General features: G+C 41.6%; 1 protein-coding gene across 1 annotated transcript in view; it reads left to right on the top strand.

The window, feature by feature from the left end:
* Window positions 1–282: 282 nt before the first annotated feature.
* The window catches only part of LOC144594732 (myosin-1B-like), a 44,482-nt gene continuing 22,021 nt past the window's right edge, over window positions 283–22,743 (top strand). Inside the window, exons 1-25 of the mRNA XM_078401575.1 lie at window positions 283–330; window positions 5,417–5,632; window positions 5,731–5,874; window positions 5,962–6,118; window positions 6,439–6,466; window positions 6,567–6,681; window positions 7,600–7,692; window positions 8,326–8,389; window positions 8,717–8,815; window positions 8,905–9,008; window positions 9,090–9,228; window positions 13,097–13,215; window positions 13,323–13,472; window positions 14,387–14,557; window positions 16,011–16,314; window positions 16,426–16,496; window positions 17,518–17,605; window positions 18,389–18,506; window positions 18,636–18,759; window positions 20,223–20,359; window positions 20,469–20,724; window positions 21,650–21,892; window positions 22,119–22,295; window positions 22,379–22,524; window positions 22,608–22,698. Of these exons, the coding sequence (XP_078257701.1) occupies window positions 5,429–5,632; window positions 5,731–5,874; window positions 5,962–6,118; window positions 6,439–6,466; window positions 6,567–6,681; window positions 7,600–7,692; window positions 8,326–8,389; window positions 8,717–8,815; window positions 8,905–9,008; window positions 9,090–9,228; window positions 13,097–13,215; window positions 13,323–13,472; window positions 14,387–14,557; window positions 16,011–16,314; window positions 16,426–16,496; window positions 17,518–17,605; window positions 18,389–18,506; window positions 18,636–18,759; window positions 20,223–20,359; window positions 20,469–20,724; window positions 21,650–21,892; window positions 22,119–22,295; window positions 22,379–22,524; window positions 22,608–22,698 (3,342 nt within the window). The 5' untranslated portion in view covers window positions 283–330; window positions 5,417–5,428. The remainder of the gene's footprint in view (window positions 331–5,416; window positions 5,633–5,730; window positions 5,875–5,961; window positions 6,119–6,438; window positions 6,467–6,566; window positions 6,682–7,599; window positions 7,693–8,325; window positions 8,390–8,716; window positions 8,816–8,904; window positions 9,009–9,089; window positions 9,229–13,096; window positions 13,216–13,322; window positions 13,473–14,386; window positions 14,558–16,010; window positions 16,315–16,425; window positions 16,497–17,517; window positions 17,606–18,388; window positions 18,507–18,635; window positions 18,760–20,222; window positions 20,360–20,468; window positions 20,725–21,649; window positions 21,893–22,118; window positions 22,296–22,378; window positions 22,525–22,607; window positions 22,699–22,743) is intronic.

Here is a 22,743-nt window from a genome sequence, read left to right as displayed (position 1 = left end):
GAAGAGCACTAAATAGGGATCACATCAGATCTGTAAAGATTTAGATTACTTGCCAACGTCGACAAGTTCCATTGCAACTTGAAAGACATGGTACATGACAGTATCCGTGTATCAGACAACTGGTGAGAGTATGCGCTCTCCCGCAACCCTGATTGCCTCTGCCTTACTTCATTGTTACTATATCCATGTTACATTCTGCTGAGCGATTTAGCGGCATTCCCCAGCTGTAATTCACGTAAATGGTTAATGAAACTTACCCGCATTCTGTTTGATTACAGCTTCTGGCAAAGTTATAGGATTCACTGCTTCCAGTTACTTGAACGAAACAAGGTAATTACTACACCGGAGACACAAGGAACTGCAGATGCCAGAATATTGAGCAAAACACAGAGTGCTGGAGTAACTCAGCGGTTGTGGGGGGAATGAATAGGCAAAGTTTCAGGTCGGGACGCTGCTTCAGACTGATGGTAGGGGGGGGGGGGGGGGGTGGACGGGTGGGGGGGAGCTGGAAAAGAGGTGGCGATGGGACCCGATTGAAGAAGGGTCTCGACCCGAAACCTCGCCCATTCCTTCTCCCCAGAGATGCTACCTGTCCCGCTGAGTTACTCCAGCATTTTGTGTCTATCCTGGGGATGGGACAAAGCCTGGCAAGTGATGATGGGTAGATACAGGTGAGAGTGGTGATTGTCAGATGGGGGGGAGGGGGGGATGACAAAGACTAGAGGTGAAGAGCAGACAAAAGAGTGTCAGATAAGGAGAGCAAAGGAGTCAAATGTAATGCGGAAGGGGAGGATATGGGAGGATATGGGTGGGCGTGGACGGAGGAGTGCGGGTGGAGAAAGAGGGGCGGATAGTGGGTGAAATGGGAGCGCACTGTGATGGGGAGAGGAAAGGGACAGGGCTGTTATTTAATGTTGGAGAATTTAATGTTCATACCGTTGGGTGTAAGCTACCCATGCGGAATCGGAGGTGTTGTTCCTCGTGCTATTACACAGTCTACGCATGAGATATTCAAGTCTAATTATGTTTTAACATGTAAACTTATGTTATAACATGTAAACGCGTTTGCAAAGCACCGATTGATAACATTCCACGTAACAGACAATTGCTACAAACTGGCACTTTTACGCAAATAGGATAATTTGAAACGTTACGCTATAAAAAGTTTTGTTAGAATTGTTCAAATTATTATCTTTTGATCATTTAAATGTATCCAAAAACCGCAATGGTTTTCTTATATACAAGCAACTTTTTTTTGGAACAGCTGAAAATGCGGATGTTGCGAAGTGACCTTTGTTAAGTTGGAGAAACATTCTTGCAGGCTTTAGTTGTCGTCAACCGCTACTCAAGTAACAACTGTGTAATTGTACGAAGAATGTACTGCACCGATTTGATGTGTGCACATTACTGGAGTGCAGCATGATTCATGATGCAGGGTGAAGGCAGGACATGTAGCCACGTCATGTCGCAGACGTCGCTAAACTTTCGAGAAATATTATTTGTGGGTGTCTTGCGGTGTGCAGTACTTTCTCCGACGACTGGAGAAACAAAGACTGCGGATGCTGGAATCTTGAATAAAACAAACAATCTGCTGGAGAAATTCAGCGGGTCAGGTCGCATCCACGGAGGGAAATGGACAGGCGAGGAAGGGCCTCGATTGTTTTTTGCTCAATTGTTATCAGCTATTTGACGGGATTGCGACTCTTTAATCGCACTAATGCGATTTTTAGAAACGTTCCAAGAGCAGATTTCGTTCTATCGACCTATTCCCCCCCCCCCCCCCCCCCCCTCTGAAGATAGACACAAAATGCTGCAGTAAATGAGCGGGACAGCCAGCATCTCTGGATAGAAGGAATGAGCGACGTTTCAGGTCGAGAGCCTTCTTCAGACTGAGTCTGGGGAGAGGGAGACACAGAAATATGGAAGGGTTAGGTGTGAAAACGAGAGATCAAAGGAGTCGGAAATCATGGAAAATGTAGAATAGATCATTGTAAGCTAGGGGAAGATGACAGAAGGCATACAAATATAAAATGTAATCAGGAGGAGAGTCGAAATGGTCGGAGAGGGTGGGGGGGGGGGGGGAGTGGGGAACGGATAGAGAGATGAGTATAGAAGTTGGGAGGTCACGTTGCAGTTGTATGACGTTGACGAGAAAGCATTTAGAATATTGTGTTCAGTTCTGGGCACCATGTTATAGGAAAGATGTTGTCAAGCTGGAAAGGGTACAGAGAAGATTCACGAGGATGTTGCCAGGCCTAGAGGGTCTGAGCTATAGGGAGAGGTTGAGTAGACTGGGTCTCTATTCCCTGGAGCACAGGAGGATGAGGGGTGATCATATAGAGGAGTATAAAATCATGAGAGGAATAGATCGGGTAGATGTACAGAGTCTCTTGCCCTGAGTAGGTGAATCGAGGACCATAGGTTAAGTTGAAGGGGAAAAGATTTAATAGGAATCTGAGGGGGTCTCTTGATGTATTCAAGAGAGAGTTAGATATACTGTAGCTCTTAGGGCTAACAGAATCAAGGGATATGGGGATAAAGCAGGAATGGGGTACTGATTTCTGATGATCAGCCATGATCTTATTGATTGGCGATGTTGGCTCAAAGGGCTGATGACCTACTCCTGCACCTATTTTCTACGTTTCTATGTTTCAAAATTCTTCACACAAAGGGTGGTGGGTGTATGGAGCAAGCTGCCAGAGGAGGTTGGTGAGGCTGGGACTATCCCAATGTTTAAGAAGCAGTTAGACAGGTACATGGATAGGACAGGTTTGGAGGGATATGGACCAAACGCAGGCAGGTGGGACTAGGGTATCTCTGACATTATGGCCGGTGTGGACAAATTGAGCTGAAGGGCCAGCACATTGCCTCTGCTGATAGTCCAGACGGAAATTTGGAGCGTACAGACTGAATCACGTTTTCTCAAATTGGAAATGAGAAAGTAGGCACAAGTAATGTAATAATTTCAAAAACGCCATGAAATAAAAATAGAAGGTGAAACGTTTCACCTGGACTGGTCGGTTTAGAACATCTCAAACCCAAGCCCGATTCATGATCACTGAATCTATTAAATCAAGATGTTACCCCAGTAAATCCAACTTCAGGGGCTTTACCGTGGGTTGCGGGATACCTCAAAAACGTGGCATTAACCATGCGTTGAAAATCCTAAATAAAACTATAGATAGCGGAAGTCTGGAAAATAAACACATATCAGCCAAAACATTATAACCACTGACAGGCGAAGTGAATAACATTGGTTATCTTGTTACAATGGCACCTGTCAAGGGGTGGGATATATTAGGCAGCAAGTGAACAGTCAGTTCTTGAAGATGATATGTTGGATGCAGGAGAAATGGGCAGGAGTAAAGACCTGAGCGACTTTGACAAGGCCCAAATTGTTATGGCCAAATGACTGGGTCAGAGCATCTCTGAAATGGCAAGGCTTGTGGGGTGCTCCCGGTCAGCAGTGGTGAGTACCTACCGACAGTGGTCCGAGGAGGGACAAACCGGCGATAGGGTGTTGGGCGCCCAAGGCTCATCGATGCACGAGGGCAATGAAGGCTATGCTGTCTGGTCCGAACCGACAGAAGGTCTACTGTGGCACAAGTCACAGAAAATGTTAATGGTGGTCATGGGAGGAATGTTTCACAATACACAATGCATCGCACCCTGCTGTGTATGGGGCTGCACACGGAGGACCAATAGCATATTAGGCAGGCGGTCATAATGTTTTGGCTCATCAAGTCATAATGTTTTGGTTGATCGGTGTATCTATACTGGAAACACCACAAGGTCAGGCAGCACCAGAGTGGGACCCACCATCAGGTCCGGATGACAATAGACAATAGACAGTAGACGATAGGAGGAGGCCATTCAGCCCTTCGAGCCAGCACCACCATTCAATGTGATCATGGCTGATCATTCTCAATCAGTACCCCGTTCCTGCCTTCTCCCCATACACCCTGACTCCGCTATCCTTAATAACTCTATCTAGCTCTCTCCTGAATGCATTCAGAGAATTGACCTCCACTGCCCTCTGAGGCAGAGAATTCCACAGATTCACAACTCTCTGACTGAAAAAGTTTTTCCTCATCTCTGTTCTAAATGGCCTACCCCTTATTCTTAAACTGTGGCCCCTTGTTCTGGACTCCCCCAACATTGGGAACATGTTTCCTGCCTCTAACGTGTCCAACCCCTTAATAATCTTATACGTTTCGATAAGATCTCCTCTCATCCTTCTAAATTCCAGTGTATACAAGCCTAGTCGCTCTAGTCTTTCAACATATGACAGTCCCGCCATTCCGGGAATTAACCTAGTAAACCTATGCTGCACGCCCTCAATAGCAAGAATATCCTTCCTTGGATGCTTCTTTAGACTTCCTTGGACTGTAGGATGCTTCTTTATACTTCTCTAATCTGACCCAAAATGTTTCCTATCCACGTTCTCCAGGGATGCTGCCTGACCCGCTGAGTTACTCCACAATTTCGTGTCAATCCAACAGATCTGTGTTAGTTTGCAGGATAACATCATGTAGTTAGATCAAACACAACTTTGCAGTATTCTCCCTTACACCAAGAACACTGGGCCTCCACTCGCTGGAAACATCCACTCGCTAGTGGAAACATCCTCTCCGCATCCACTCTATCCAGGCCTTTCGCTATTTGTTAAGTTTCAATGAGATCCCCTTCTAAGGATGAGGGGGGACCTCATTGAAACATAACAAATAGCGAAAGGCCTGGATAGAGTGGATGCGGAGAGGATGTTTCCACTAGTGGGAGAGTCTCAGACCAGAGGGCCTAGCCTCAGAATTAACGAATAGAAAGGAGATGATGAGGAATTTCTTTAGTCAGAGGGTGGTGAATCTGTGGAATTCATTGCCACAGATGGTTGTGGAGGCCAAGTCAATGGATATTTTTAAGGCGGAGATTGATAGGTTCTTGATTTGGTTGGTGGCAGGGGTTATGTGGAGAAGGCAGGAGAATGGGGTTAGGAGGGAAATACAGAAGAGCCATGATGGAATGGTGGAGTGGAGTTGATGTCCAAATGGCCTATTTCTGCTCCTATAAATTATGAACTTATGAACAAGGCAAAAAAACATTGTTACAGACACAAGAGACTGTAGGTGCTGGAATCTTCAGCAAAATGTAACGGACTTTTGAAGGAACTCAGGGGGGGGGGGGGGGGGCAGACAGCATCTGGAGGCGAGTGAGACCCTTCTTCCAGACCCGAAACGTCTTCTGTTCATTTCCCTCTACAGATACTACCTGACCCGAGGAGTTCTTCCAGCAATTTTGATTTTTTTGGCAGCATTTTTTATATTTCATTGATACCGGGAAAGCGTACACGTAATGTGCCAAGTAAATCCATTGAAGGAACATTACGAACATTGACAATCACGCTCTTTGCTTCCCACAGTCAGTTGTAACCATGAGCTCGGACGCGGAAATGGCTATTTTCGGTGAGGCCGCAATATTCCTGCGAAAACCGGAAAAAGAAAGGATTGAAGCCCAGAATCGACCCTTCGATGCCAAGTCTGCGTGCTTCTGCGTCGACGTGAAGAACCAGTTCACTAAAGGCACCATTAAGAGCAAAGAACCCGGCAAAGTGGTTGTAGAGACCCAGGAGAAACAGGCACGTGGTTACAACAGTTAATTCTTGATCGGATTTTAGTGGGGATGGGTTCGGAATTCTTTTTCAAAACACTAAACGATATGTTGGTTATCTTGCAGACTGTGACTCTTAAAGAGGACCAGATCTTCCCAATGAATCCTCCAAAATTCGATAAGATCGAGGACATGGCCATGATGACCCACCTGAGTGAGCCGGCGGTGTTGTTTAACCTCAAAGAGCGTTATGCAGCCTGGATGATCTATGTGAGCCAAACTCCGCAAAAGCAAAATGTTAACGGCAATGCGACACGTTTTGCGTAATTCTGCAACCTGTGTCTTTTCTGCCTTTAGACCTACTCTGGGTTGTTCTGTGTCACCGTGAACCCCTACAAGTGGTTGCCCGTGTACAACACAGAAGTCGTGGCTGGATACAGGGGGAAGAAGCGCCAAGAAACTCCTCCCCACATCTTCTCCATCTCCGACAACGCTTATCAGTTCATGGCAACCGGTAACACGCCCACTCTGCTTAGAAGTTGTGGGGAAAATAACTGTCCATTGATCAAAGATAGGCACAAAATGCTGGAGTAGCTCAGCGGGACAGGCAGCATCTCTGGAGAGCAGGAATGGGTGACTTTTCCTGCCGAGACCCTTCTCTCCAGAGATGCTGCCTGTCTCGCTGAGTTACTCCAGCATTTTGTGCCTATCTTCGGTATCAATCAACTTCTGCAGTTTCTTCCTACACATGTCAATAGATCAATTTCACCAACTTGAATTAAAATCCGAGTTATATGTTACACGATCGCTAACATTCGGGTTTTCTGTTCACAGACCGTGAAAACCAGTCCATTCTCATCACGTAAGGTTTCTACGTTGTCACATATATATATATTTAATAGCTACAAAACATTGCTAAAATATATCTTTAAATAACTCTCCGTGCTCCTTCCTGCCTCCAGCGGAGAATCCGGTGCCGGGAAGACTGTGAACACCAAACGTGTCATCCAGTACTTTGCATCAATTGCAGCCTCTGGCGAGACGAAGAAGAAGGAGCCAAACGCCAGTTCGCTCAAGGTGCGGTCTGCGCTGGATAAGTGCTTGAAACATTTCGCATAGAATTGCACAGAAATCTCAGATCGGAAATCTGTGCTTGTATCCAACGATGTTACCTTTAAGAATAAGGGAGAGGCCATTGAGGACTGAGATGAGGAAAAACCTTTTCACCCAGAGAGTTGTGAATCTGTGGAATTCTCTGCCACAGAAGGCAGTGGAGGTCAATTCACTGGATGTTTTCAAGAGCGAGTTAGATTCAGTTCTTTGGGCTAACGGGATCAAGGGATATGAGGAAAAAGCAGGAACGGGGGACTAATTTTGGATGATCATATTGAATGGCGGTGCTGGCTCGAAGGGCCGAATGGCCTACTCCTGCACATATTGTCTATGTTTCCATGTTGCTGTTGGCGCCTCACAGTGTTGATGGCACCGTGTATAATTTCCTATTAACCATCAATCGAACGTATGTTTTAAACGTTAAGGTGGTCTCTGCAATAGTATCAGATTTTGTTTTCTTTTAAAGCTTCCCACCAACCTAAACCTCAAAAAGGAATTTAGATATGTGCACCTCTCAGCCTTGAAGGTTCAAATTCCTCCCGACGCCACCCAAATACTTGGTAATCAGGAGTAAGGGGCAATCTGCTGGAGGAACTCAACGGATCTCGATGCAGGATTTTGACCCAAAATGTAATTCATTGCTCCCCCTCCCCCCGACCCCCCCCCTCCCCTCCACACACACACACACACACAGATGCTGCTCGGTCTGTTGACTTCCCCCAGTTGCTCCAAATTGCAGCATCTGCAGTATCTTGCGTCTTCACCGTAATCATTTTTGATCGGATGAAAGTCAAACGTGGTTTTGGTATTTCATACCAGTGGGGTATTATTGATATATTGTTTCTCTGTCTCATTATTAACACCTGCCGATTATATTTGTAGGGGACTCTGGAGGATCAAATTATCCAGGCAAACCCTCTGCTGGAAGCTTTTGGCAATGCCAAGACTGTGAGAAATGACAACTCGTCTCGCTTTGTAAGTGTGTGGCAATGCAAATATAAAATATTAAAATTATTCACATGGCCGCTAATAAACCACGAAAGTAAGCAACCAAGTAAATCCCACTCGATTGCTAAGACAACGTTCAGGAATCTGAACACCCATGAATGAAGGAGACCATAGAGAGTGGTGGACTCTGCCTGGTCCATCACAGGTACTGACCTCCCCATCATCCAAGGGATCTGCCTGAGGCACTGCCACAAAAGGCAATCAATGTCATCAAATACCCACACCACCACGCCATGCTCTCATTTCAGTTCTTCCATTGGAAAGAAGGTACTGGAGCTCGAAAACCCGTAACTAACAGGTTCAAGAATAGCTTCTTCCCAGCAACTATCAGGCTCTTGAACACTAGACACCACTAACCTCAGCAACCACAAACTGATATGGACCATGTCTTTGGTTGCACTACAGAACTATTAACTACTTAGTGTCACAGTTAATAATTTAATGAATTTTTAAAAAAACATCTGCGTATTGTTTTTACAGGCCTGTAAAGCTGCTGCGTGTGAGAATCTCATGATTCCTTTGTTGGCACATATGACAATTAAACACTTGACTTGATTCTGGAACTGTAGCTAATCCATATTCTAACATTCTGATTTTAAGGGTAAATTCATTCGGATTCACTTTGGAACCACGGGGAAACTGTCCTCCGCTGATATTGAAACATGTAAGTAAACACTGGTTCAAAACATTTGGAATTAGTTTATTAGAGAGAGCAGTATTCTTGCTAAGACACAAAATTGCTGGAGTAACTCAGTGGGTCAGGCAGCATTCCTGGAGAACATGGATAGGTGACATTTAGGGTCGGGACCCTTTTTCAGACTGATCAGTCTGAAGAAACCTCCCGACCCAAAACTTCACCTGTCTATGTTCTCCAGAGATTGTCCTCAACCTGCTGAGTTACTCCAGTATTTTGTGTCTTTCCTTGGTAAACCAACATCTGCAGTTCATTGTTTGTGCAATATTCTCTTTCACCTTTATGTACATATTACAGATCTGTTGGAAAAATCCAGGGTGACGTTCCAGCTGAAAGCAGAAAGAAGTTACCACATTTTCTATCAGATTACATGCAACAAAAAGCCAGAACTTATTGGTAATAAATCACAGCATTGACATTTTTAATTTCTAAGTTTTAAAATAAGTTTTGAAATAATGCAATCTATATCTGTTATTTGATTTCAGAAATGTTACTCATCACCAACAACCCCTACGACTTTCATTTTGTTAGCCAAGGTGAGATTTCTGTGGCCAGTATTGATGATGGCGAGGAACTGATGGCTACTGATGTAAGTTTGATCATGAACGCTGCGAATTTAATACTCCACCACTTGCTAGCTTAGTTATTAATTGCTCCCTTTGGTCTCCAGGAAGCCATTGACATTTTGGGCTTTACGGCTGATGAGAAAGCTGGCATCTATAAACTCACTGGTGCAGTAATGCACTATGGTAATCTAAAGTTCAAGCAGAAGCAACGAGAGGAACAAGCTGAGCCTGATGGCACAGAAGGTAAGATTTAAATAAAATCAATTGTAATGAAAATAACACAAGAACCCTGTTGAAAATCTAATGGAAAATACTAAAACACTCAGCAGGCGAAGCAGCAAAAAACAAACTGAATGACCATTTCTTGTCCATCAAAGGGGAGATTTAGACCTGAAACATTAGCTCTATTTCTCTTTCCAAAGATGTGGCCTGATCTGCTGAGTGCTTCTAACATTTTCATTTTTATTTTAAACGAAGTCCATATGTGAGTAATACTTATTCCTTATATTTTAGTCTTGATGTAGATTTCTTCATATTTACAAGAAATATTTGTTTGCCAGTTCGGCCTGAGTTAATTTAATTGGATGTATATCAGAATAGACCTGTGGCCTTTCTCGAAGGAGTAAAACCTTTGGTCTATCAGTAGTTAATGAATGGTACCCCCTTTCACTGTGACCTCCCACAGCTGTCAAAGTACTATTTCTGTATGAGTTCTGCTTGCCAATAATAAGGTAATCTGAAACAAATATCCATGGGATAGTGCCCGGGATTGGGTAACTTAATTTATGATGCGGATGCGGATGTGTGATGCGGATGTTTTTCTTAATGTAGGAAGGACAAGATAGGTCTGAGAGGGGTGTTAATGTTCATAAACCATTTTGATAAAGAGAAAGTGTTTGTAGTTTCATAATGAAAGATGGTAAATTGAAGATAACATTAAAAAAAAGAGAAATGTTAAATAAGGAAAGTCAGTTCTTACACAACATGGTTACTGCCCTGGTATGTGATGCCTGGAGGATGGTGCAAAATGAATTTTTAATAACTGTAGGAGAGTAGTATATAGAACATAGAAAAGTTCAGCACATCAACAGGCCATTCAGCCCACTCTGTGCCAAACATGATGCCATGCTGAACTAATCTCACCTGCCTGCACATGATCGATATCCCTCCATTTCCTGCATATCCATGTGCCTCTGCAAAGGCCTCTTAAATTCCGCAATCGCATCTGCCTCCACCACCATCCTCAGCCAAGCTCCGAGCATCCACTACCCTATGTGTAAAATACTTATCCCACACCTCCTATAAATTCTGCCTCTCACCTTAATGCTATGCCCTCTAGTCTCTGATATATTAACTCTGGGTAAAAGGTTCAGATTTTTTACCCTATTTATGCCTCTCAAAATGTGATATTTTGTTATCAACCAACCATTTATCCAGAGAAAACAATCCATGTTTATCCTATCTCTCAGAGAGAGAGAAAGCAAGGGCTATGAAGGTAGAGAAGTCAATGTTCATACCGCTGGGGTGCAAGCTACCCAAGTAAAATATGAGGTGCTGTTCCTCCAATTTGCGTTGGGCCTCACTCTGACAATGGAGGAGGCCCAGGACAGAAAGGTCAGTGTGGGAATGGGAGGGGGAAACATAGAAAATAGGTGCAGCAGGAGGCCATTTGGCCCTTTGAGCCAGCACCGCCATTCATTGTGATCATGGCTGATCATCTACGATCAGTAACCTGTGCCTGCCTTCTCCCCATGTCTCTTCATTCCACTAGCCCCTAGAGCTCTATCTAACTCTCTTTTAAATTCATCCAGTGAATTGGCCTCCACTGACTTCTGCGGCAGAGAATTCCACAAATTCACAACTCTCTGGGTGAAAAAGTTTCTTCTCACCTCAGTTTTAAATGGCCTCCCCTTTATTCTTAGACTGTGTCCCCCGGTTCTGGACTCCCCCAACATTGGGAACATTTTTCCTGTGCATCCAGCTTGTCTAGTCCTTTTACAATTGTATACGTCTCTATAAGATCTCCTCCCACCCTTCTAAACTCCAATGAAGACAAGCTAGTCTTTTCAATCTTTCCTCAAATGACAGTCCCTCCATCCCAGGAATTAACCTCGTGAACATATGCTGCACTGCCTCAATAGCAAGGACGTATTTCCTCAAATTAGGAGACCAAAACTGCCAACAATACTCCAGATGTTGTCTCACCAGGACCCTATACAACTGCAGAAGGACTTCTTTGCTCCTGTACTCAAATCCTCTCGTTATGAAGGCTAACATGTCGTTAGCTTTCTTCACTGCCTGCTGTACTTGCCCGCTTACTTTCAGTGACTGGTGTACAAGGACACCAAGGTCTCGTTGCACTTCCCCTTTACCTAATTTGACACCATTGAGATAATAATCTGCCTCCTTATTTTTGCTGCCAAAGTGGATAACCTCACATTTATTTGCATTATACCGCATCTGCCCACTCACTCAAACGGTTCAAGTCACCCTGCAACTTCCTAACATCCTCTTCGCAGTTCACACTGCCACCCAGCTTTGTGTCATCTGCAAACTTCCTAGTGTTATTTCTAATTCCATCATCCAAATCATTAATATATTTTGTAAATAGTTGCGGCCCCAGCCATTGAAGAGACGAAGGGCATGTGAGGTGTCTTGGTCATTGGTAGGGAAGGATTGGACCAGGGGGGATAGGATGGAGTCGAGGTATGTGGAAATTAATTCAGTGGGACATGAACAAGCAGAAACAATGGGTTTGCCAGGGCAGTTCTGTTTGTGTGTTTTGGGGAGAAGATAGGGAACGATAAGCTTGGAGGCTTTGGAGGGCAGACAGCCGGAAGTAATGAAATCAGAAATGGGACAACCGGAAGAAACAGATACTCTTTAGTGTAATCACCTATTTCCTGCAATATGATGACCTGAACTTGTGTGAGCACAACTGTGCCTTAACGGTGTGTGGTTGGTTTAGTTTATTTTATTGCTATGTGTACTGAAGTGCAGTGAAAAGCATTTTTTGTTGCGTGCTATCCAGTTGGTGTAAAGACTATACCTGATTTCATTCAAGCCGTCCATAGGATACAGATACAGGGATAAAGGGAGTCACGTTTAGTGCAAGATAAAATCCAGTAAAGTCTCATTAAAGATAGTTTGAGGGTCTTCAACGAGGTAGATGGTAGGTCAGGACTGCTCTCTAGTTGGTGCAAGTATGATTCCTCTGTTCTTGCCCAACCAGTGAAAGACTCCAAATATTTTTTTAGCCATCTCACCTAGTCATTTTGCTGCCTTCCATGATTTATGGACAAGCATTCCAAGATTCCTTTTTTCCTCCACTCCTCATAGCATCCTGTAATATATGTTCCTCTGTCTTGTTTGTCCTACCTAAGTGTAACACCTCGTCACCTGCAGAATGGAAACATAGAAAATAGGTGCGGGAGTAGGCCATTCGGCCCTTTGAGCCAGCACCGCTATTCAATATGATCATGGCTGATCATCCAAATTCAGTACCCTGTTCCTGCTTTATCCCCGTACCCCTTGATTCCCTAAGTGCCCTTGATATAGCCCCAAGAGCTATATCTAACTCTCTTTTGAAAACATCCAGTGAATTGGCCTCCACTGCCCTCTGTGGCAGAGAATTCCACAGATTCACATTCCCATTTGGCACTTTGCTGCCAATCCAATAATGCTTGCCATCAAGTTTTGTTTTTCGCAACATTAATCATACAGACAAGTTTCACATAATATCTTCCTAACTTTATCCGTTGACACTTTTGATGTCAGATTGAGTTGCAATTATTTGGTCAACATCTTTGTCATTTTTAAGTCATCAGTACAACCACAGCATGAACTACAGACACAAAAATGTCAGAAATACTCAGATGTCAGGCATTATTTGTGAATAGACAAGTAGAATTAATATTGAGTTTTAACATTAAATGCTTCAAAATGTTGAGTATTTCCTGTGTCTTCCTGCAGACATTTCCAGCAGCTTTAATATTTTAATTTTGTTGTACCATCTTAACTGCTTTCCAGTGCTCCAGTACCTTGCCTATGAAACGCAGATGACCATTCTGTGTTGTAGTATTCTATGATTGAATTTTTTTCTTCTATTTAGTGGCTGACAAGACTGCTTATCTGATGGGTCTCAACTCTGCTGAGCTGCTCAAAGCCATGTGTTACCCACGAGTAAAAGTTGGCAATGAATATGTGACAAAAGGCCAAACAGTACAGCAGGTATTTATTTACTCCTGATTGTAAAGTGAGATTCTTTTGAAATGGTTAAGATTTAAATAAAACTGTTGACATGTATTCTCCATCTAACATATGTTTTACCTTAACAGGTGAACAATTCTGTTGGTGCCCTTGCAAAATCAGTCTATGAGAAAATGTTTTTGTGGATGGTGTTGCGTATCAATCAACAACTGGATACAAAACAACCCAGGCAATATTTTATTGGTGTGCTGGATATCGCTGGCTTTGAAATTTTTGATGTAAGAGATAGAACAGTTACCAGAATATCTAACCTTCTATATCTATGTAACTGTTATCTTTTGTGATGGGGAGCTAAGACATAAATAATTTTAAGTTTACTGTAAAGTTTCCAATTTTTTATATATAAAATACTTTTCATTATAAATGATTATATCTGCATTTATAATAACATCTTCTAACTTGAGCATGCTATGCTGCAAATAGATTCCTGTGTTACTTGGAGCATTTCAATATCTCCACTAATGGTTAGCCCAGCTATTGGTGAATAAATGGAGTTAGCCAAGGTTCAGTGGCAACACCTTTGCTTCTGAAGAAGACTATTGTAGTATTAGTGCATGGAGTCGAGCAAGTAATGTAGTTTGACACTTAAGTGGAGAGCAATGTCATTGGAAATGTTGAAATTCGATGGAATATTGTGCCAAATTGAATTGTTCATTCAAGTGGATGCTAAAATCTTATTACACTCATTAAGAAAAATTAAGGGATTGTTTTCCCATGACTGAGGAATGATCTTAGTCAAATTACGAGAAACAGGTTATCTAGTAATTGCTGTTTCTTGACCTTATGCATTGTTTCATCCTTGTAGCTACGGCTACACAGAGTTCAGATGTGATTTAATCTGCATATGTTACCTGTACTAACTTAATATACATAAATGTCTTTGTTCACTATAATATTGGAATTATTATCCACTAAGTGTGCCTACTGGCTACTGGTGGTATTGGACAATCTTTATTGTAAAGATGTCGTTGCAGAATGCTCTACTTATATGGGACATTTCTACAATAGTAGTGCATTTGAAAAGGAAAATAGGACAGGTCTTATCTGTAAGATATAACAGGTGGTTGGAGATTGTATTTGGTTTAAAATAAGTTTAGTTCACATAATAATTATTTAAAATGAATATGTTCAGTTCAACAGCTTGGAGCAGTTATGTATCAACTTCACAAATGAGAAACTGCAGCAGTTCTTCAACCACCACATGTTTGTTCTGGAACAAGAGGAGTACAAGAAGGAAGGAATTGAATGGGAATTCATTGACTTTGGTATGGACTTGGCTGCTTGCATTGAACTCATTGAGAAGGTAAGGAAGTCAAAGTGCTTTATACTTAAGATTTAATGCTAATAATTACACAATATGGCCCAGATTTTTCTGGGAGATCTGTGTGGAACTGGCAATATTTCTCAGCACAATCGCTGGTAATTTTAAGTTTTTGTTCCAATCTCAGCAATCCCAAACTTGCAGTCCCAACTCAGTCAGCCATTTCCACTGAACTTTGCCGAGTTGCTCTATGCCATCTACTTAAGCACCTTCTCCCAGACAACCTGTCCAGCACTGAGACACTTATTACTCTTGGTGAACTATATTTTCTATAGTTCATAGGGAACGACAACACAGAAACTGTACACCACATCCATTCTAGCCTGTTGCCCATCTACATTAATTACATTTGCCTGCATTTGGATTGTATCCTTCTATGCCTTGCCTATTTAAGTTTCTGTCCAATGCCTCTTACACATTGTAAGTGTATCTGATTCCACCATCGCCTCTGACAGCAGATTCTAGACATCAATCAAATTGTCTCTAGGATATCATTAAAATTCTCTAGATTTCTCCTTAAACCCAATCCCTCCTGTTTGGATACCCCTGCCATGGCACTGTCAGTCACACGCCCTAAGCCAAACTCCTGAAACAGACATTCTATTCTGAGCTCTGTCCTGGGAAGAGGTTACCAGGTAGACAGATAAATATATTCAAGAATGTGCTCGGAACTTCACTGAAGAATTGCAATGCTCCCAATTGACTCCAGGGAACTGTTGACCCATGATGTCTCAAAGTGGAGATGGGGCATTTGGGATGATATTGTGTACCATGAGGCCATGCACTGTGTACAGAATCCCTGCGTGAGTGGTGGGTGGAGGGCGCCATCTCACTAACTAACCGCCCACATGTCCAGTCAGCTACTTCCTGTCCCATTTGTGGAAGAGACAGTGTTTTCCACATTAGCCTCGTCAGCTGCCTCAGAACTCCACATAACCAGAGTACAAGCAAGTCATCCTCAATTCTGAATAAGGAGAAGAAGTGAGTCCTTGATCAAGTGTAAGTTATTTGAAAAGTTTTAATTTATTTTATTTTCAGTAATTCTTAATTATTTTTGTCCTTTGTAAACCTTGCATGTTTTCACATCTGGAAAAGGAACTTTGTCAACTGCTAAAGGTTTCTAAGGAGGTTATAGGCAAGGCTTGGACTGACCCACCCACCTCATCCCATTATGTTGGTCAAGGTCCTCGAGCTGTTTAGGTTCTGTTGCTTGATCCTGAGCTCTCCTGGATAATCTAGGCCAATCTTCTTTATATGGATGAGGTGAATGGGCCGAATGGCCTACTCCTATTGTCTATTGTCTATAATTCCAGAAGAGCAAATATGGTTGAGTGTGCATAAGGTAATATCATCTGGGCCATCTTGTTTGTAACTGTCTCCCATGTTTGTCGTTTAATAAATGTTTATTTCAATGCATATAATTTTTTATTAACAGCCCTTGGGGATCTTTTCAATCCTGGAAGAGGAGTGTATGTTCCCTAAGGCCACAGACGTTACTTTTAAGAATAAACTGTATGATCAGCATATTGGAAAGACAAACAATTTCCAGAAACCCAAGCCTGGCAAAGGGAAGGCTGAAGCTCACTTTGCTTTGATTCACTATGCTGGCACAGTAGATTATAATGTTAATGGATGGTTGGAAAAGAACAAAGATCCACTCAATGAAACAGTTATTGGACTGTACCAAAAGGCTTCACTGAAACTCTTGCAAACACTTTACAATTCTCATAATAAAGAAGGTATGGTTTGATTAGCTCACAACCACTTGATTAATTTGAAGAATTTCGTGACAAATTATTATTATTGTCCATCATTTGTCAATTACATACTTTTGAAAATGCCCTTTGCAGCTGAAACTGGTGGCAAGAAAGGAGGGAAAAAGAAGGGTTCATCTTTCCAAACTGTATCTGCACTTTTTAGGGTAAGTTTACTTACATATCAAGACTACATGTTATCATTATGGACAAAATAATACACAAATTATGTATGTTTGTGTACAAATAATGTACAACGAGATCTGGGTGTCCTAGTGCACAGTCACTGAAAGGAAGCATGCAGGTACAGCAGGCAGTGAAGAAAGCCAATGGAATGTTGGCCTTCATAACAAGAGGAGTTGAGTATAGGAGCAAAGAGGTCCTTCTGCAGTTGTACAGGGCCCTAGTGAGACCGCACCTGGAGTACTGTGTGCAGTTTTGGTCTCCAAATTTGAGGAAGGATATTCTTGCTGTTGAGGGCGTGCAGCGTAGGTTTACTAGGTTAATTCCCGGAATGGCGGGACTGTCGTATGTTGAAAGACTGGAGTGATTAGGCTTGTATACACTGGAATTTAGAAGGATGGGAGGGGATCTTATCGAAATATATAAGATTATTAAGGGGTTGGACACGTTAGAGGCAGGAAACATGTTCCCAATGTTAGGGGAGTCCAGCACCAGGGGCCACAGTTTAAGAATAAGGGGTAGGCCATTTAGAAAGGAGATGAGGAAAAACTTTTTCAGTCAGAGAGTTCTAAATCTGTGGAATTCTCTGCCTCAAAAGGCAGTGGAGGCCAATTCTCTGAATGCATTCAAGAGAGAGCGAGGTAGAGCTCATAAGGATAGTGGGGTCAAGCGGTATGGGGAGAAGGCAGGAACGGGGTACTGATTGAGAATGAGCAGCCATGATCACATTGAATGGTAGCGCTGGCTCGAAGGGCCGAATAGTCTACTCCTGCATCTTTTGTCTATTATCTATTGTCAAATTAAAGGGTTTTGCTATGTTAACCAAAGAAATGGAAATTAAAATTTACTCTAAGAAACATTTTGAACATTCCTCAATTTTGTATTATATATATATAAAAATGAAACACAGATCAGAATATCTATTCATTTATAACAGTACTACATAATACTGTATACAACTGTAAAAATGCTGGGAAAATATTGAAATTATATTGTCATCTACAGGAAAATCTGAACAAGTTAATGACGAACTTAAGGTCCACTCACCCACATTTTGTGAGATGTTTAATTCCCAATGAGAGAAAGACACCAGGTAACTGAAATAGACCATTTTAATAATACAAGAAAGCACGTCTCATATTAAAACATGGCATTTCTCTTATGGAAACATAGAAACAAAGAAAATAGGTGCAGGAGGAGGCCATTCGACCATTTGAGCCAGCACCGCCATTCATTGTGATCATGGCTGATCATCCACAATCAGTAACCCATGCCTGCCTTCTCCCCATACCCCTTGATTCCACTAGCCCCAAGAGCTTTATTTAACTCCCTTTTAAGTTCATCCAGTGAATTGGCCACCACTGCCTTCTGTGGCAGAGAATTTCACAAATTCACAACTCTCTGGGTGAAAAAGTTTTTCCTCATCTCAGTTTTAAATGGCCTCCCCTTTATTCTTAGACTGTGGCCCTCGGTTTTGGACTCCCCCAACATTGGGAACATTTTTCCTGCATCTAGCTTGTCCAGTCCTTTTATAATTTTATATGTCTCTATAAGATCCCCTCTCATCCTTCTAAATTCCAGTGAATATAAGCCCAGTCTTTCCAATCTTTCCTCATATGACAGTCCCGCCATCCCAGGGATTAATCTCGTGAACCTGCACTGCACTGCCTCAATGGCACGGATGTCCTTCCTCAAATTAGGAGACCAAAACTGCACACAATACTCCACATGTGGTCCCTTTATCTTTCCAAAATCTGTTTTGTGCACACTCATGAATATCAAATCAATTCAACTTTGTTAGGATAAATGCTTGGCTAAAATATGGAAAATCTATTCATCTTACGAATCTATTCTTCATAATTTTTGCATATCCAAGGTGCCATGGATAATCACCTAGTCATGCATCAACTTAGATGTAATGGGGTGCTGGAAGGAATTAGAATTTGCAGAAAAGGATTTCCAAGCAGAATTCTCTATGGTGACTTTAAGCAAAGGTGAGGATTTTTATTTAAATGAAATACAAAACTATGAAATATTACAAATATTGATTTAATAAAAACTATACAAAAGAAAAATGGCTTAAAGTTTCACATTAAAAAAAATTCAAATATTAAATTGAACAGATATAGGATTCTGAATGCAAGTGCAATTCCAGAAGGACAGTTCATTGACAGTAAGAAGGCATCAGAAAAACTCCTCAATTCCATCGATATTGATCGAACACAATATAAGTTTGGTCATACCAAGGTAAGATGATTTTTATAGTGACCTTCCCTCTACGATAAAGTTGGAAAAGGGAAATGATGAAGACCATTGTGCCGAAATACCTTTTGGTCACCCTATCTACCTGTGACGCCACTCTCAAGGAACTATGTACCCTCTCCGAGATCCCTCTGCTGACCAACACTCGCCAGAGCCCTGCAATTCACTGTGAAGGTCCTGCCCTGGTCTGGCATCCCAAAATGCAACACCAAACACGTATCCATATTAAAATCTATTAACTATAACTCAGTCCACTTGCTCAACTGATTAAGACCCTGCTGTCATTTTTTTACAAGTGTTGTCGCTATCTACAATACCACCCACTTTAGTGTCATCTGCAAACTTACTAATCATGCCTTGTACATTATCATAGAAATCTTTGGTGTAAACCCCAAAGAGCAATGGACCCAGCATCAATCCCTGAGGCATACCACTAGTCACAGGCCCCCAGTCCAAAAAAAAATGCCCTGTAACAGCCGGACCCCACCCAAATCTGAATGTATTGGCAGCATATAGATGTGGCACAAGCTGAAAGCGACTCACATAATCAGCTCTTGGCAAGCTCCAGACTCTAATTTCAATCATGAGGATTCTGTTGGTCACCATGGAATGGAAATATAAATGGATCAGCAACAAATGGTTACAAAAGTAGATCAGAGACTGGGTATCTTACAGGCATGTGATTCGCTTCGTAATCCGCCAAAGACTTTCTACCATCTTTAAGGCATAGGTTCATAATGTGGATGAAGGCTCTTCACATACCAGAATGCAGCTCCAAACAACATCAATATTCTCTGCAATGACCCATACCTTCCTGCTTTGTTGGCATAATATGTGTCATCCTAAACAATAACTTTTCTACCACAATTTTATTGTGGCCGTTGTGTATACCATTAACATAATGTACTTCAGTAACTCCCAAAGGCTTCATTGTCAGCACCAACTCTTATCACAAGGAAGGATAAGGATAGAAGATGTAACTCACAGCAAGTCACACATTTTACTTATTTGGAAATATATTCCCATTTATTCATTATTATCATCATGATGTCTGAATTCTAAAGCTCTTTATCTTCACCACACGGACTGCAAAGATAGAGGAAAATGGTGAATCAGCACTTCTCAGTGAGAGATGAGCAATGTACTGGCCTGAGACTGACATCCATAAAGTGAATTAAAAAAATTAAGAAATATGTTTTCCAGTTAACTTATGAGAAAAATGAGATCTGCTTGCAACCTGAAGCTACTTCTTCCATAGAAAGACACAAAATGCTGGAGTAACTCAGTGGAGTTAACTCCGCTGATTGGTGACGTTTCGGGTCAGGACTCTTCCTCATTTTCTCCGGAGATGCTGCCTGATCTGCTGAGTTACACCAGCATTTCCTGTCTATCTTTGGAATAAACCAGCATCTACAGTTCCTTGTTATTGCTATGTATTCCCATTACAGGTATTTTTCAAAGCTGGTCTTCTGGGTACTCTTGAAGAGATGAGAGATGAAAGATTGGCAATACTTGTAACCCGCATACAGGCCGTCAGCCGTGGATTACTCATGAGGATTGAATTCAAGCGGATGATGGAGAGAAGGTAAAATGAATGTACATATGATTTGACATGTTTTGTTTTAAGGAATGTTAAATAAAGAAAGGCATACCTTGCCATTGGCTGCGCAATTGAGATTCCCTGTTTCCTCTAGGGAAGCAATATTTACCTTACAATACAACATTCGAGCATTCATGAATGTCAAACACTGGCCATGGATGAAACTCTTCTTCAAAATCAAACCTCTTCTAAAGAGTGCGGAATCTGAAAAGGAAATGCAGAACATGAAAGAGGAATTTGAGAAAACTAAGGAGTTACTCGCCAAATCAGAAGCACGGAGGAAAGAACTGGAGGAAAAAATGGTATCTCTGGTACAGCAAAATAATGACCTGGCTCTTCAAGTACAGGCGGTATGTTCTCTTGGATAAAATCTTGTATATATTTTTACATTCATCAACAATATGTTTGATAAAATGATTCAGTCTAAATATAATATTTTAACAGTTCTTATATTGAATTTATTACCTGCCGTTTATCATTGTAATTTTGTACTTACAGAGAAGAACAAATATGTTTGCCTTGTTGTCACACAAATAAATCATCCCCTTTATTTTGCACACACCGATTGCCTTGATAATAGTTTAGAATTTACTTTAGACGTTACAGAAATGGAAATAGGCTCCGGCCCACTGAGTCACGCCGCCCAGCAATCACCCCGTACACTATTACTATCCTACACATAAGGGACAATTTACAATTGTTACTGAAGCCAATTAGCCTAGTATGTTTTTGGAGGGTGGGTGGAAACCGGAGTACCCGGACAAAACCCATCCGGTCATGGAGAGAACGTACAAACTCCGTACAGACAGCACCTGTAGTCAGGATCGAACCCAGGTCTCTGGCGCTATAAGGCAGCAACTCTACCCTTGCCGCCCTTTGAAAAGAAATTTCCACTTTTCACACCAGTTATTCATATTTAAACCTTTGGGAGGTATTTCAAATTTATGTCAAACCAAGAGAATTCTGTGCTGAGGAAAGATTATGACAACCTTTCTCATAGAATTTAGAAAGGTAATTTCATTTTAGCTATCTCAAAAGAATGGGTCTTAGAGCTCAGAAGAAAAACTTAACATCATTGGTCTATAATAATAGAAGTTGGAACATACATTAATTTATTGCCATAATTAGGTTTATTTGAAATATTGTATTTAAGATCTTTAGCAACCCTGTTTTGACCTGGTCTTTTACAGTACAATGAAATTTACAGCTTCGAGAGTTGCTTTATGTTTGTGTTTGTGTTTAAAACACAGTAAATGTGTATATTTTGACTGTCAGGAAAGTGAAACTCTGGCAGATGCTGAAGAAAGATGTGAGGGGCTGATTAAAAACAAAATTCAGCTTGAGGCGAAACTCAAAGAATCAAATGAAAGACTGGAAGATGAAGAGGAGATGAATGCCGAGTTGACAGCGAAGAAAAGGAAACTGGAGGATGAGTGCTCAGAACTGAAGAAAGATATTGATGACTTGGAGCTCACATTAGCCAAAGTTGAAAAGGAAAAACATGCCACTGAGAACAAGGTATAAAATACATAATTTTAAATTTATTATTTGGAGATCCCAGGAGTATGCCAATCATGCAATCATTGAATGGTTTCAGAACCAGATAACATTGACCTTTTACAGGGTGGTAAAAAGCATTATGGCAGACTTATTTTCCTCTTCTCACGATAAAATAGTTCATTCATATGAGCAATGCTACCCGCACTAGATGAAGATGTAATTATGTACACATTGGCAAAAACAGGTCAAGAACCTTACGGAGGAAATGGCAAGCCTTGATGAAAATATTGTTAAGTTAACAAAGGAAAAGAAAGCACTACAGGAGGCCCACCAACAGACACTGGACGATCTGCAGGCAGAGGAAGACAAAGTCAACACTTTGACCAAAGCTAAGTCAAAGTTGGAACAGCAAGTTGATGATGTAAGTGTCTTTTGCAACAAAATATCTTTCTTTCATGTCCTTATTCCTGAATTTTCTTTGAATATAAATTTGCTTTTAATCAGCTTGAAGGTTCCCTGGAGCAAGAAAAAAAGCTACGGATGGATCTTGAAAGGTCCAAGCGAAAACTTGAAGGTGATCTGAAACTATCGCAAGAAACAATAATGGATTTAGAAAATGACAAGCAGCAAACTGAAGAAAAGCTGAAAAAGTGAGAATCAGTGCTATTGGTTTAAATTGTTACACGATATTAATTTTTTCTGAAGGCATTCATTTAATCTATTTGCACTACAGGAAAGAGTTTGAAATTAGTCAACTTCTAAGCAAACTTGAGGATGAGCAGGTTCTAGGCGTTCAGCTTCAAAAGAGAATTAAAGAACTCCAGGCAAGTCCTTATATAAAATTATAGTTTAGAGGATTTTGAGTAATT

The sequence above is a fragment of the Rhinoraja longicauda genome, chromosome 6 (assembly GCF_053455715.1).
Source record: "Rhinoraja longicauda isolate Sanriku21f chromosome 6, sRhiLon1.1, whole genome shotgun sequence".
In the NCBI taxonomy this organism is placed as follows: domain Eukaryota; kingdom Metazoa; phylum Chordata; class Chondrichthyes; order Rajiformes; family Arhynchobatidae; genus Rhinoraja; species Rhinoraja longicauda.
The sequence above is the reverse complement of the archived record's forward strand: the minus strand, read 5'-3'. Positions and strand labels throughout refer to the sequence as shown.